Here is a 15402-nt window from a genome sequence, read left to right on the forward strand (position 1 = left end):
TGTGAAAGGTTTGTTTATATTAACATCCAGCAGTTGCAACACGGAAGTCATTCTTCCAGGAATAGTGACAGTGTCACTGGCTTGGCTATGGATCTTCGTTCTTACATCATTAGTGAGTTGACCACGAAATCCATAAAGACAAAGCATTGATGGTAGCTTTGAAAGCTCAACAAGGTAGAGCCCCCATACGTTTTGGAGACAGTCAAGCAGTCAAGTTTCATTGTCCTTTCTTTCTCTTGATTTCAAACAATGCCATCATCAGGGAACAGTTTTTAATTTTTAGAGATCTTAGGGTTTGTTTTGTACTTGAAGTTTAAGAAAGGAGGAAGTTTGCCCCCATCTGCTGTGATTGCCATCTTAACAGTAATGGACTGTTTTTCACATCCTGATGTTTTAATGGTAATTTCTTTTGTTCCCTATCATCAATCATGTAGTTATGTGTGTTTTAGATCAAACTGGCATCTCATCAGTGTTGCCTGTTTGGTCTTTCGAAAAATTCTTCTCTTTCCAAAGCATGATGATATATTGCTGAAATTATTGAAGTTTTTTCTCAGAGTCCTGTGGAAGCTTTTGGCATGCTGTTGTACTACATTGTAGAGATAATCCCACCTGTTTCATAAAGCCATCAACCCATCCACAGCTATCAAATAATGCCAGTTTCCATTTCTTTAGTAAGCAGACCCAACTCTCAGCTACATTGAACTCTCGATCAGCCCTCTTATTACCATATTTTTCAGCATAAAGAATTTCCTTACATTTGAAAGTAGCATCACACGAAGTTCTTCTCTGCTTGCCTTCCATTTCATGACTACCTAATGCAAACATACTGTGCAGTAGTAAGCCATAAATAATGCACCGAAGTTGAGAATTATGACAGTGCATTGTAATGTGGGGAAAAATACTTAAGTTGCAAAGACATTGCCAGTGAATGATGGATTCAAGTTTTTATTCAAATGTAATGTGCTGTTGAATCTTATCTGCACCCCAATTTTGAATACTGCATATGGTAAAAAAAAGTGTGCATTAGATTTGTGTAAATAAGGTAATGTTAATAGCAGTAGCAACAAACTTCCATCCCACATGAATACTTGGTACTTCCCCCTCTTACGAGCCATTTTTGCTGTACTTGAAACACTGTGTGCATACCAGACGTCTCACATTTTGAGTATCAGCTATTACGTGCATTGTGGGAAGCTAACACTAGCTATGCATCTCAACTGAGTGAAACTGTAACAATGAACATTACACACTGTAATAAATGGCAACCCCAGGCAGAACCAGACATATTATGTGGTGTGGGATGTGAGTATTGAAGTGAGTGTAATGTGATTGCCTTTTTTAATACAATGGGTAAAAAAGGATGAAAAATACTACAGTGGCATTCTATTTTTGGGATAGTTTTTTCTACATGTTAACCATTTACAGCAGGCCTGGCAAAGCATGGGTCCACGAACCATTTCCTTCTGTCGAATCCTTTCCCCTCCATCTTGACCCTTGTGGTGCCATTGTGGCCCTGCCACAGTCATAGCCACATGCTGTCCAATTGCAGGGATGACTATCAATCATTGTGGATTGTAGATCCTTTCTATTCCATATATGTGAACTTCAAAGGAAGCAATCTAATAAAATTTTGATTTTTATCTGGTTATTTGTCTGAAACTCTTGTACTGACAGTAAAGACATATTTAAATATTTATGTTTTGATTTCTTAACTTGATCTTGACAAATTCTGCAGTATCAGTTTCAATTTTTGTGGCAGCAAAATGTAGTAGATATTTCAGTCACTCATTGATAACTGCATTATGCTGAGCAGAAATAATGTACTTTGCTGAAGTAAATGTACTTTCACAAATGTATGTTAATCTGAATAAAGATTTTATTTGAATAGTGAAGTCGGCAAGTTGTAGGTACCAACATAGTGACACAACTTCAAAAATTGCTGCACCTTTTTCTGTTCTGGATAGCATGAATGGATCACCTTCTAATTTTCATTGGATTATTAAAGATAATGATTTAAAATCTTTAAAACAATTGTGAAACTCATTGAAGACTTCATCAATAAGGGAAATAAATCTCAAAAATTTTAAACCCATTCATGTTTCAAATCACAGCAACTGCGGAAATTGCATTAATATCTGTATAAAGATATCAGAAATTTCTTTGCAAATGCAAATTCAAATTATCTAAATGATTTGTAAAGTCTGTTATAAATGCTAATACTGATAAGAAAGCGAATACTTCAGCTTGTTTTCAGGATATCCTATTTTATTTCTATACTCAGAAACTTGAAAAGTTCTTTTTGAAGTGCAAAACAATGAACTAAATATTTTCCTGCACTCAACCAACAAATTTTGCAATGAAAAGATATGTCTCTGTATTCTGCGTCAGCTTATTCCAAAAAATGTTTAAATTCTGAGTGAGATAGTGCTCAATTTCCTCTGCATATTCAGTTCATAATTTTTGTTACATCTTTCGCTACAGAAAACTTTCTGACACTTTTTCTGGATAGCATTTCCTTACAAATAATGCAATGAAACACTGAACTGCTTATTCCGTTTTTCTTAATTGTCCAATGAAGTCATCAGTGGTCATAGCTGGTGCATCATCGGTAAAAATAGCAGAGCACATTTTAGAACCACCAGTTTTGTCATACACTTGTTAACTGCGTTACAAATATCCAATTCTGTTGTTCTGATAACAAAATTAAAGCAAGCAGCTCTTCATCTACAGGAAAGTTGTCCATTATTAGGCCAATAAAAGTCAGTAGTTGACTAACATAGATCTGTTTGATCAGTACTCTACTCCACACACACAAAGAATAATACCAACAGTTTGTAATTAAATTGTTTGATTTCTTTTGTATGCTATGTCCAATATCAAGAATTCGACTTTCAGTGTTATGTAGCAGAGCAACTGTTTTAAAGTGTTCAGCAGCATTGTCGTAAGCGTATGTGTTTGCCATTTCTATAGGACGTTCTTTGATGAGTATACCATTGCTGAATAATTTCTGGGCTTTTGCTAATTTTAAGCATACTGCATAAAATTCAATTAAACTGTTTAAGACTTGATGGTTCAGGCAACTTTTGTACCTTTTTTTTTTGTTTTTTAACTTATCCGCTAAAGTACATCATATATCATGAAAGTAATTTCCATGTGTTCCTTAATGGAGTGAAGGGAAATGTTAAGCAAGATTACTACCCTTGTTTTTAATTTAAGCACTTTTTTCATATTTAACATAGCAGTTTCTCATTGGAATTCTTTACAAAAATGTACTAAATCTCCCATTCCTCATTGAAAACACAGTTTTCAGTATTTTTTCTTTTCAACATTCTTGAGAACTAATAGAAGACTAACCACAATAGTAAACAGAACCAAACCAGAATAATAGCCACAGTAGTAACCAAAATGACAACCTAAATGGTAGTGCAATATGAAGGAGAGTAAATCTGAACAACACACCGAGAGCAAGTGGACTAACGAAAAAATGATGCCTCTTTGAAGCCAGACAGTGAGTGAAGGTGCTAGAGCCTGTTCTTTGAGGCAGCTTTCGGAGAGACGCTGCCCCACTTGATTGTGAACAGTAGGCTGTGGCAAGTCCATGATGACACAGTGCGAGTAGAGTTGGAGTGGGAAGTGATTGCTGCAGGGGAATGATTCATGAGCAATGTTTTACTACAGCATATTACACATGTCCAATGTCCTATCATGCCTATTCTGAACTACCTTTCGAATATTAAAATGAAGAAGCCACTTACAGAATGATGAGCTATCGATCCAAGCTCTCTTAAGGTGAGAATAGGGTGCAAAGTAACGTATCGATGTCGTTCGTAAAACATGGTTGTTTTTCAGAATTAATTATCACCCAAGGATGATGTTTATCACTGGTATCTGAATTATGTACAAGTACAACAGTTTAACATTCTTTACTGTGTGCTCCTCAATGGCACTTGCCACCTTTTATTTTGTCGGTACATGTTTTGAAAAGGTTGTATAAAAATCCATTTTTGTGCATCTTGTAGAAATGACATGAGGCATACTTTTTCTCATTTTGTCAAACTGATGCAACCAGCTGTTTGCTTCTTCTTCATCAGCTTTATTTGCTTCTTGACAAATCGCTAATGATGAAACAGAGTGTCGCTTTTGGAGCCAGTACAGCCAACCACTAGCACATCAGAAATGTTGAATGTCTAAAGTTTTTTCAATCTCGTCTGCTTTTGACTGAATTATAGGTCCAATTAAAGATTCATTGGAAGTGTGCATATAGTTGAATCATTCTAGACTTAAAGCTTCAACATTTTTGTTCTTAGCACTGTGAAGTCGTTACTCGTACTACCTCTCTGTTAAGGTAAAAAAAGCATATCTGAACACAGAAGTGCATTGGTTGACTGGATCTTATTGCTCACTCTGTTGGCGTCATGATTGTTTTCGTTGTTGATTGCGTTTGTCAAGCAGTGTTACTCGTGCAACTCTAGCAGAGAAACAAAAGGGAAAAAAAGAGAAAAACATTTAAACTTGGTGTTAAATGAAACAATCTAATGGTGCAACAGACTAAAAATCTTAATAATTTGTGCTAACCGGAACTTCTGTTAACTGATAAAACCTGTCAAAAGATTATGTACATTGCTACTGGTCTTGCTTCTGAGAGCAGCAATATCCAGATGCCCATCCTGCTACTTAGATTTAGGTGAATGCTTGGGAGATTGATCCTCTGTAAAGGATACAGCAGATTTCCTTCCCCATCTTTGTCCTATCAGCACATGTTCTCTTCCTGTACAGTGTAACATTTACATGCTTTCATTGTTTTTATCATAGTATCTTTTGTGCTATGTTGTCAGACAATTTTCAGATTCCTATTCCACATTGATATCATTTGTAAAACAATCAACTGTCCGTTCAGTAGGTTATTGGCTATTTATCAAATTGAAGAAATATATTCCTCATCTGCTTGTATGTGATACTTGACTATGACTTTATAACAATTTTTCATGGCTCATAGGAGTTCAGTAATTATGTTTTAAACTGATTGCCAAAAATCAAGGGAAAAGCACAAAAATGATGATAATTCAAAAAGTCTTTTGTCAAATGTGATTTACTGTAGCCAAAACATAAAACACTTGACACAGCATAAATAAAATTTTAAATAATAATCACAGGAAAATATATTATGCTTGAAATTTACAAAATGGATTTGCCTGCTTAATATATTACAAGCAGCAATACAGTACATGGAGAAGCATGTGGTAATGACAGTGGCACCCTACATTTCCACATGTAATTTTCCTTGCAAAGCTCTTCTTGGTATGCATGGATATGGAAAGGAAGTCTGTGCACAGAAAACACTTACTGAAAACTTCCTGAATGTGACTTAGGATGTTCAGTTTGGGAGATAGAGCCAGACACTCAGAGTGCCAAATTGTTTGTCGCTGAAAATGCTTTGGCCATAAAATGAGTTGTGTGGTGGAACATTGTTGTCTTGTAGGACAATCGCCTATTGTAAGTGGTATAATTGTGTAAGTGAGCATCCAGTGTGTCATCTTTGTAAACCAGGACACCCACGGTTCCATAATTGAAGGCATGGAGGTCTGTAAAACTATGTATAGGTAAACCAGTTCACACAGACACTGCCTTGTATGAAGGAGCCTCTTTCACAGAAGTTTGATCACCATTGTCACCTTAAACACATACTCTGTGCAAGGTGGCATTGTGATTGAAGCACTAGCCTCACGTTCAGGAGCAGCAGAGTTTAAATCCCCCATCTAGTCATGAGATTTATGTTTTCTAAGATTCATCTTTCTTGTGGTTTACTTTAACCACTAGAGGCAAATATTGAGGATGGCTCTTTTGTAAAGCACACAACTGATTTCCTTCTCCATCCTTTTTATATATGAGCCTGTGCTCCATCACTGATAACTGCACTGTAGACAGGACATTAACGCCTGATCTTCCATCCTTCATCTTTTACAAATTTTCTACCTGTCATTCTATTTGTAGGTGATTGTTAGAAATTGAATGAAACCCGTATTAAGTCAATTTTTATTAATTTATGAAGAGAATAAAGTGATACCAATTTTTAATATTCCACAGAATGTTCACCTGGATTTTTCAAGCACATCACTGGAGATGAGCCCTGTCAGCCATGTCCAGACCATAGTAAGGCATCTGATTATGGATTTAGTGAGTGTCAGTGTGATCCACAGTATTATCGGGCAGAGAAAGACCCAAAAACTATGCCCTGTACTCGTAAGTATTCTAGTGGTATTATTTAATTTGTTGAGTGCACTTTAGAGAACAGTGCTATTTTATCTTATATAAAACAGCTGCATGGAGGAAAATAACACTTAGTTTGTTTTATGCATATGTGTACTGATTTTATACTTGCTAATACCTGATTGTGCCAATGGTCTTGCCGCAGTGATATTTCAAGCAGTCTTTTACTGTTTGGCCAAGAAGATGACAATCCCTCTCTGAAAGTTTGAAGAAAGTAAAGTAAATCCTTGCTTCCCCAAAAAGTTAATTTACCGTTTTCTCAAACCAGTTAGTGGGGGCACAATGGTATGCTTGATTGGGAAGGTTATTGCAGGATAGTTTACAGACAGAAAAATCCTTATACATGGATTCAAATGATACCCACAGATATTTTTGGAAGAAAATAAAATCACCCTGGACCAGATCCAGACATTAATATGGATGCAAACCGAGGTATTGACCCGGTCCTTTTTTTTGGGGGGGGGGGGGGGGGGGGACCAAATCCATATTCTTGAGGGAAAAAACCTAGTTTCACAAAGTGACTAGCATCCAGCGCACATTGGTCTACTGATTACTTCGTATGATTTTGAAATGCATCCTTGCAGGTTTTTGAACACATTCTAAGTTGATTTGTGAATGAATCATATATTGATTTTAGAATGCGTGCATAGTGTACATGATGTCTCTCTCAAGGGAATCCTCGTTGCACGTAGAAATAAATTTTCCCACAGGTAAAAGGGGACGGGGCTATACGAGCTGAGAGGAGTAAAGCCAAATGGGTGAATGCCAATCACTGTCTGATTATGTAGTTGATTAGGTTTGCGAATGATTAAAATTGTTACAATTACTTACGAAATCTGTAGATTCCGACTACCAGAGTGCATATAAATGACTAAAAGGAACAGGTGAGAAATTTTACATATTATCTTTCCGGCGTATCCAAGAATATAAAATTTTGACAGAAAATTTTTGGCCAGATTGCTACACTAGTAAGGGCCAGTTGTACAGTCCCCAGCTAACAGCTGCTTAAGTTGTTCGGGAAGTAGTGCAGAAAACACATCGTATGAACATGTAACAACACCTACCCGGAGACTAATCACAGGATAACTAAACCAGTGATTCCTTCAGGGTTGGTGAAGTTAACTGGCGAATAAGTTTTGACAACGGCAGGAATAGTTACAGAATTAGTGAAGATAAGGCTGTTTGTAAGAACAAGGAAGGAGAAGAAACAGGGACATCACACAAGTTATGGAAGAATATGACAATGCCAAATATATATAAAAATTTTGTACTACTACTTTTCAAGAAACTGGAGCGTATGAATGAAATGTGAAACTATTTTCTAACTTAAAGCTTTTAGCTTGTAGTATGTCTAATAGGCATTACATATTGGTACTTCATGAATTCTATTCTGTCATGTTATAAAAATTTATACTTTCGTAATATGAAAATACGCAGCTTATATGTTGCTGCACATCAGAAATCTTTCCAAAATGTGTTTTTTTCCCATGAGTTTCATTTCCTAAAGTGCCAGGAAATTTTACACCCATGCATAAAACCTTAACCATTCAAAGGATTGATAAGTTTTACAGTTCTGAGGAAAAATATACTGCCACTTAACATGGAAAAAGTGTGTCTTCACCTGGGAGAAAATGTACTTTCCAGTTTTGTGCAACATTTGGATGTGACTGTGGCCCGTTGTTGGACTGCGTGGGAACGATACTCATCATTGAACTTCAACTGACCACCACAAGGGAGGATCACAATACTGTGAATCAAGCACATCATTATTCCTTCACATGTATGCATGCCATCGGAGAATATATAATGAACTTCCTGCAATATAGTGCCTCATCCCATCCTGTAACTAGCAGCAGCCTGAGTAGAGAATTACAATCTCAGTTGTAGACTGTCGTTAACACCACAAAACAAACAGCTGTGTTTGGAGTGGTTCAATGACCAAGAAGCAAGAATTGCTGATGAATGATATCGCAATTTGTGTTCAGCAATTAATTTTGGTTCTGCACTATCCCCGATGACCATCACCAGCCAATATGGTGGTGATCTGGGGAGAGCTCTCATTCTTCTGTTGTTTTGAAGATGTGTAGTAGTGTGGGGAGTCACCAGGTATAACTTCCGGTCATGGCCGGTGGTGATTGAGGGAACTCTGATACCACAATAGTATGTTACAGACATCCTGCATCCTCTTGTATTACCTCCCATGCAACAGTATTGTGATGCCAGCACAGTGTTTGTCTGTGTTGCGTCACATCTAGAGAGTAAGAATGTTCAGCCCTCAAACAATAAAGAATCGTGACACAACTCTAAACAAAGTATTTGTTATAGAAGACTCTCTTCACTGACTGTACAGTACTGTAAGTAGGCAGAGACACACTGTATAGACTACACACAAAGTACTTTCTCACTGTTGACACACTCAAGTAGCTCCGTGGTACAAGCCTTGCGGCTGAACACAGACTGAGCATAGAGCTCTGAGGCTGCACATAAATAGCAGCCGGCTGCGACAGCGCTGCCAAGCTTCCTCATAGGTGTGGCCCTCAGTCATCTCATGGTTGACCATGCCAGCTGGCTGCTATGCTTCTAGTAGTGTCTGTGATGGTGCTAACTCTGAGCCTCATGATGCGAGATATTGATGACACCACATTCCTCTTTGCTAAACTTTGCATCATTGCCATGCACTACTGAGGCGTGGATAGAGACAGGTCAGGAGGCAGACATTGCTGAGGGGACAGGATTTGTGACTATGGCTAATGCCAGGCCCCTGTCTGAATGCCAGTATCTACCTTGTGAATGGTCAGGAATACCAGCTGAAAAACTGCTCATGTCTGAGGGTGCTGCTGCTGTTGATGGACTATCCTTGATGGCAGCTGGATCCTTTGGGGGCATCTTGGTGAACGACTGAACATGACCCCTGGACGGACATCAGCTCAGGCCCGTAGAACAGGCAGCGACGCTGGAGTTGGATGCTCCACATCAACTTTCATAGATGCCTCAACCAGAGGCGGTGACATGGTGAGTGGGTAGACAGAAAAGACTGCTTCTGCTGCAGACCCCTGTAAAGCACTGGATCTGGGAACAAAGAAACTGCAGCAGATCATGTAACCATGCATTTTTTTCTGATGAAGCCAGTGCAGTCCCTTCAGACCTTGGATAGTACACAAAGATCTACCCAACAAATGTGGAGCAACACCTTGTTTCCATCACTGCACCTTGCCATACATCATGAAACTCACTGTTTCCTGGGGCTGAAACTTTGTTGGGTGCGGCAGAATGTAGGGCTTCTGCTGCAGAAACGAGAGATGAAGAAGTATGTGGTGTCAACAATTGTGCAGAAACTCCACCAGCTACTTGCCATCTCGTGGCAAGGAGGGATAGTAAGAGATAAGCTTCTTTGAAGACCTATATCGTCTGTGGGAGAGGCACAGCCTGTCCATTTGTGTATTAAAAGTGCACACTAAATGTCCAGCTTCTCCGTTGTATTGTAGATTGCATGGTGGTGGTGTGATGTGCTGGATGCCATTGACCTGTCAAAATCGAGGGAAGTCTGCTGACATGATTTGTGGTCCATTGTCAGCAACATTGGGCAATTCTTCAAGACAAAAGATTGAGGTGAGGGGTGACACCATACTAGTAGTTGTACTGGACTGCATATGGAGGACAAAGGGGAACTTATGTGCGTAGTTAATTGCTTGGACGCACCCTCCCCAATGACCCTCGTGGAGCAAATGCAGCAGTTTCCACTGGAATGACTGAGGGACCAGCAGGACTTTTACACTGTCATTCTCCATGTGAGAGAGAATAACCACCATATGCACAGAAATAGCATGCCAGTGCAGAAAATAAAAAGCGCATCAGCAGTGTGGTGTATCTCCTTTAGACTGCGAGGTGGACACTCTGCAGAATCACCCATAGAACTGGGTCAGATGCAGTTTCACCCGCAGTGAATCAGTAGTCAATAAGAACCCAAGAAGTGTGTTGAAATCACGGGAATCCAAGTGAAAACAGGAATCCTCAAATGAATCAAAAGCTGATTTGATACCCTCTGGTAACCAAGACAACAAATAAGTATTGGAATTCTGTGGTGTGGGTCTGTATGGAAGGTCATACTGGTAGCTGTCCATGGGGGCGAAGACTTGGGAGGGACCCAACAGAGCTGTCATCAGCCTGTGATCTGCATGATAAGAAGAAAGCATTGCCCATACAAGTACTGCTGAAATTTGGTAACTCCATAAATAATAAGGAGTGCCTCTTTTTCCAACCGACTATAATAGCACAGGGTGTTGTTCAAAGTCAGTAGAACCTGTCATGTAGGAAGACACCACTTTGGTCCTATGGTCCTATGTCCTATAGAATGATGCATCTGCAATGAGATGCTGGTAAATCTTTGATCGCCGACAAATGTGACTGTGCTGGATGAATACCCTGAGTATTAATGACATGACCCAAATATTCAATTTCCATGTGGAAAAAATGAACTCTTTGCCTTGTTACACTTGAGGCCCACTTCTGAAAGCACTTTGAATAGACACTCCAAGTTGTATAAATGTTTTTCTGATGTTCTGCCAGAAACCAAAATATCATCCAGATAGTTGGAACACAAAAGGACATATGCTGTCAGCTGTTCCAAAACCTGTTGAAAAATGGTGGAAGCCAGTGCACTCGCAAATGGTACGAATTGAAACTGGAATAGCCCCAAGTGCATATTGATAGCAAAAAAGCATTTGGACTGTTCATCCAACATTCTGTTTTTCAAAAGAAGCAATACTGTTCCAATTTGTCCGTAAGTCCATCGCATGGAAGCAGGTGAAGGGGTCCACCACTGTCTGAGTATTGACTGTAGATTTGAAATCTGCACAGAGCTGTAATCCGCCAGAAACCTTTTTTAGAGCAATCAGGGAGGGTGTGGGGGGGGGGGGGGGGGTTGCCCCTGACTTGTGGAAACAGGTTGAATTACCCCAAACCCCAGTGTTTTGTCACCTTTGTTGTTCCTGCATGGCAGTATAATGAATGGCATGTGGGACAGGTCTAATGTGATGAAATATTGGCTGAGCGTTATCCGTCAAGTGTTATATGAGCCTCAAAATCTCGAGCTTTCCCATATCCTTCTTGAAATAATGGACTGTACTTGTTTCAGAATCTGTTGACACTTTCTTGAGGTACTGCAGCATTCAGTTGAAAGACAATATCTCGAATAGCAAGAGCAAATAAATCAAAAGAATCAAAACCAACAATGTTCAGACTGTTCCAGTAAAACATTAAATAAAAAGACACTGTTTTGCTACTATTGTGGAACATCATTGGCAAGCTTCAAACACCTACTACACGAATATCATGTCTGTTATATGCCAACAGCTTGACATGAGGCTGCTGCAGCAGTTGTCAGTGATGTAATGGAAGTACCTGTATTTAACTGCAGTTCCACTGCATGCCGAGTTACTTGGAAATGTAAATGTAGTTTATTCAACCGTCGATGGCACTGTTGAACGCTTTTGTTTGCATGAAGGTCGAGTCACTGATGGTGCCCCGTGCTCAATCTCAACGAATATGGAACTGACTTCCATTGGAGAAAGCTGCGATCAGGAATGTGACTGCAGCTAGGTATGATGCTACATATGGATTGAATGTGGCTGCACTTGCTACAAGAAAAACGCATATCCTCCCTGCACAGACACTGTTTACAGTCGTGCACACTGAAGCATTGTGGGCAGGACGTCCTAGTATTAGGTTGGAAAGTGGAGCTTTTGTTAAACTAGGCTTTGCATTATGCATGAACTCTGATTAGTGAAATGGTTGAGTTGCGCACAGTTAACTACTGAAATGGCCGGATCCTACAAGTCAGTTTCTGTTACATATAAAGTGTTCTGTGAGTCGATAATAGAGAGTGCAATTTCCAGATTAGAATTAGATAATTTCAAAATTGCAGCATGAATGCATGGGTCAGACACATATTGTGTAAAGCATCACGGAGCTTACCCGTCACTGTGTGAAAGTCTACAAGAACATCTGAATTCACAATTCAGCTACCCAATGTTTGTTTGTTTGGTCAGATTACTTCTGTAATCAAAGTAACTTCTAATGGGCAGCTGTGACATTCACCTGAGATTCAAAGTATGCATCCAGTCACACCATTAATGACTCATAATCTATGTCCTCCAGATGAGAGTCTGGGAATAATTTAGGGCACAAATTAAATACTTCAGCACCTGCATCAGCAATAAAATAGGTTTTGTACTGCATACCTTGTATGCTGTAAAAAGAGAAGTGTGCCTCAGTTTGCACATGGTATTTGGCCCAATTCTCTTGCTGATCAACAAATTCTGGAAACTTAGGTGCAGAAGAAGTTATTTGTGACATGGTTACTACCTGTGCCAGTCAGGTGATACTCTGCAGCAGTAGTTGACTCTGCTGCCCCTGTAACTGAACATATTGTGACAGAGAAAGTTCTGGTTATGGAACAGGCATGATAATTCAACAAGAGCACACAAACACAGTAAATGAAATGTTGCCACTTGTTGGAGTAAGAACACAGAACCATAGGTTCCAAAACAATTCATCGCCAGTGTTGTTGAAACATTGTCTTAAAACAATAAATAATGGTGACACAGTTCTAAACAAATTGTTTATTATTGAAGAAAAACACATTACTTGTTTAGTAGACGTGGCTCATATGTGGGATGGCACAGCAGTGTGCATAAATCCACTTTTAACACAAAACTCTGTGTGCAGTACAGTAAGTAGGCAGAGACATGCTGCATAGTCTACGTGGACAGTACTTTGTCCATTGACATTTGATGACACATTCGAGTAGCTCCATGGTAAAAGACTCATGGCTGAACACAGACTGAGTCTAGAGTTCTGACGCCAGACATAAATAACAGCCAGCTGCAGCAGTGCTGCAAAGCTTCCTCATAGGTGTAGCCCTCAGCCACATTGTGGTTGACTGCACTGGTTGGTTGCTATGCTTCCATTAGCGCCTGGTGGTGCCAACCTTGAGCCTCACAATGTGAGATATCGAGCCTGACACCACAGGCCACTTGTGGCACACATCTATATAGACTATCTGTGTGATTCTGAGGTGCTTCTTTGGCCAGCAAGATCCCGATATCTGTCCCCAACAGAACATGTGTGCGGCCAGCTCAGGTGTCAAGAGAGTAATGCACCCTCTCAAAAACCCAACTTTTTTTTTCAAATTTCAGTGAGTTAAGGTGGAAAGGGGTCAGCAACTGAAAGTCAGAAATACAGGTGGAAGGGAGGTTTAAAGTGCCCACTTCGTAACAACTGTCTACACTTGCCACTGCACTCCCTATTAAGTAGCTATTACCTGTTGATACACTTTTGCAAGCCTCCTGGAGCTTCACGAAAACACCTTTTGATGAGAGGCAGCACATCTTATGTGATTAATGGAAACATTAAATTTGGTATATTTTATATAGCCTCTTATGAAATTTTGTTCCAGAACTAGAATGAAAATGTTGTGCGTGGGAGCATCTTAGAAAGAATTTATTGTGTATACAAGGGGTCCCAAACCTCTAGGATTAAAGTAGACAGATGACAGAGTTTCCTGAACTGAATACAATGAGATGAGAAACTAATTGTTAGAAATAAAATGAAAGCTAATCCTCATAATGGTTACAACTGATGACTACCAGCCTCGCTGCATACATTGCAGTGGCTCCATTAAATTTTGTATCACACTACCCCTGTTTGCCATCTGTATAATTAGAGAGGTGGTTAAGACTAAGTCAGCTAATTCCTCATCAGTCCATAAAGCCTGCAGGAAACTGAAGAGAGAGTAGGTGATTTCCACACTCTGTATCCATCTATGTCACAAGGTGTTCCCTTAGGCTGTTTCATAAGGCCATAATGGCCCTTCAGCAGTGCTCCTTTTAAATGAGTAAAAACTTTTTGTCTTCCTCTCAGAATCTTGTTGCTTGTATCAAGTATTTTTATCAACATTCAATTATATCGGTGCTCCCTGTCAGAATATTTTGTGTGTTTCCAGACTTCTTCCAGTGTCTAACAAGAAAAATAGATCTTTTATTTTACAGCAAGAAGTAGTTTGCGTAATGTTGACAAATTTTTTTGTTCATAAAAATGCCCATCATTTGTCAAGTTACTAATTTGTTGAACTGTTCATAAAGCTGGGTTTCCTATTAAACTGCTAAGTATGCTTACTTAGTGATTCCTATAAAAGTGGTTTATTTTGGTGTTCCTTTGTGATGTGCTCAATTTTTGTCATGGCATGATTGATGTTTAAATAGATTAACAGTCCATTGTTTTAGACTCATAGTATTACGTAATGGTTCTTGTTGTGCCACCTCTTTAATACAAGCAATAATCACATTACAAAAACTGAACACTCTGTACTTGGCAAATACCTTCTGTGCATATTGTGCACATTCTGTTGTAAGGTACTAAGCTTATATACTACTCCATCTCACAAAATAACTGGTTATCTCACTAAGTGCGTGAATAGGACTATATGATTTTAGTAACTAATATAATCATCACAAAAAAGAAACATGAAGATACTCCGTGTAAATCACAGCGCTATATTATTAGAAACAAACTGATTGTTAGTCTACCTGAACTGGAGTTGTAGCATTCTTCCAGGAAATGCCACTTGTCTCATCACAAACTCTGCTCATTCTTCAGCCTACAGACAGCTCATACTGGGATTTCATACACCAGTAAAAATGAAATGGTCATATGGAATTGATGGCCAGGAGTTCCCACCTGGTTAAGTTCAACCACTGAGTTGCAAGTCTTTCCAGATAATGCCACATTGAGTGACTTGTGTGTTGATGATAATGAAGTGATGATGAGGACAACACAACACGCTGTCCTCAAGTGGAGAAAATCTCTGACCTGGACGGGAATCAAACCCGAGTTTGTTTGCATGGCAGTCAGACATGCTGACCATTCAGCTAAGGGGCGAACTATACATCAATGATGTCAAGAAACACCATTGGAAAAAATCATAGTGCACTATTGATGAGATGGAACTGCTCCTTCCAATCACACAATGAGTTTATTCATTGTTCAGATGCTCGTACAAAGAAGTCCTATGCATGGAAACTGGAAATTCGGCATAATACATTTACAGAACTGAACCGTTGATTGAAATCATTTGGC

General features: G+C 39.2%; 1 protein-coding gene across 7 annotated transcripts in view; it reads left to right on the top strand.

Moving 5' to 3' along the window:
* The window catches only part of LOC126299506 (ephrin type-B receptor 1-B), a 337486-nt gene that overhangs the window by 208226 nt on the left and 113858 nt on the right, over positions 1–15402 (top strand). For all 7 annotated transcript variants that reach the window (XM_049991462.1, XM_049991463.1, XM_049991465.1 and 4 more), the window contains exon 7: positions 6085–6240. In XM_049991462.1, the coding sequence (XP_049847419.1) occupies positions 6085–6240 (156 nt within the window). The remainder of the gene's footprint in view (positions 1–6084; positions 6241–15402) is intronic.

Source organism: Schistocerca gregaria, chromosome X (assembly GCF_023897955.1).
Source record: "Schistocerca gregaria isolate iqSchGreg1 chromosome X, iqSchGreg1.2, whole genome shotgun sequence".
Classification (NCBI taxonomy): domain Eukaryota; kingdom Metazoa; phylum Arthropoda; class Insecta; order Orthoptera; family Acrididae; genus Schistocerca; species Schistocerca gregaria.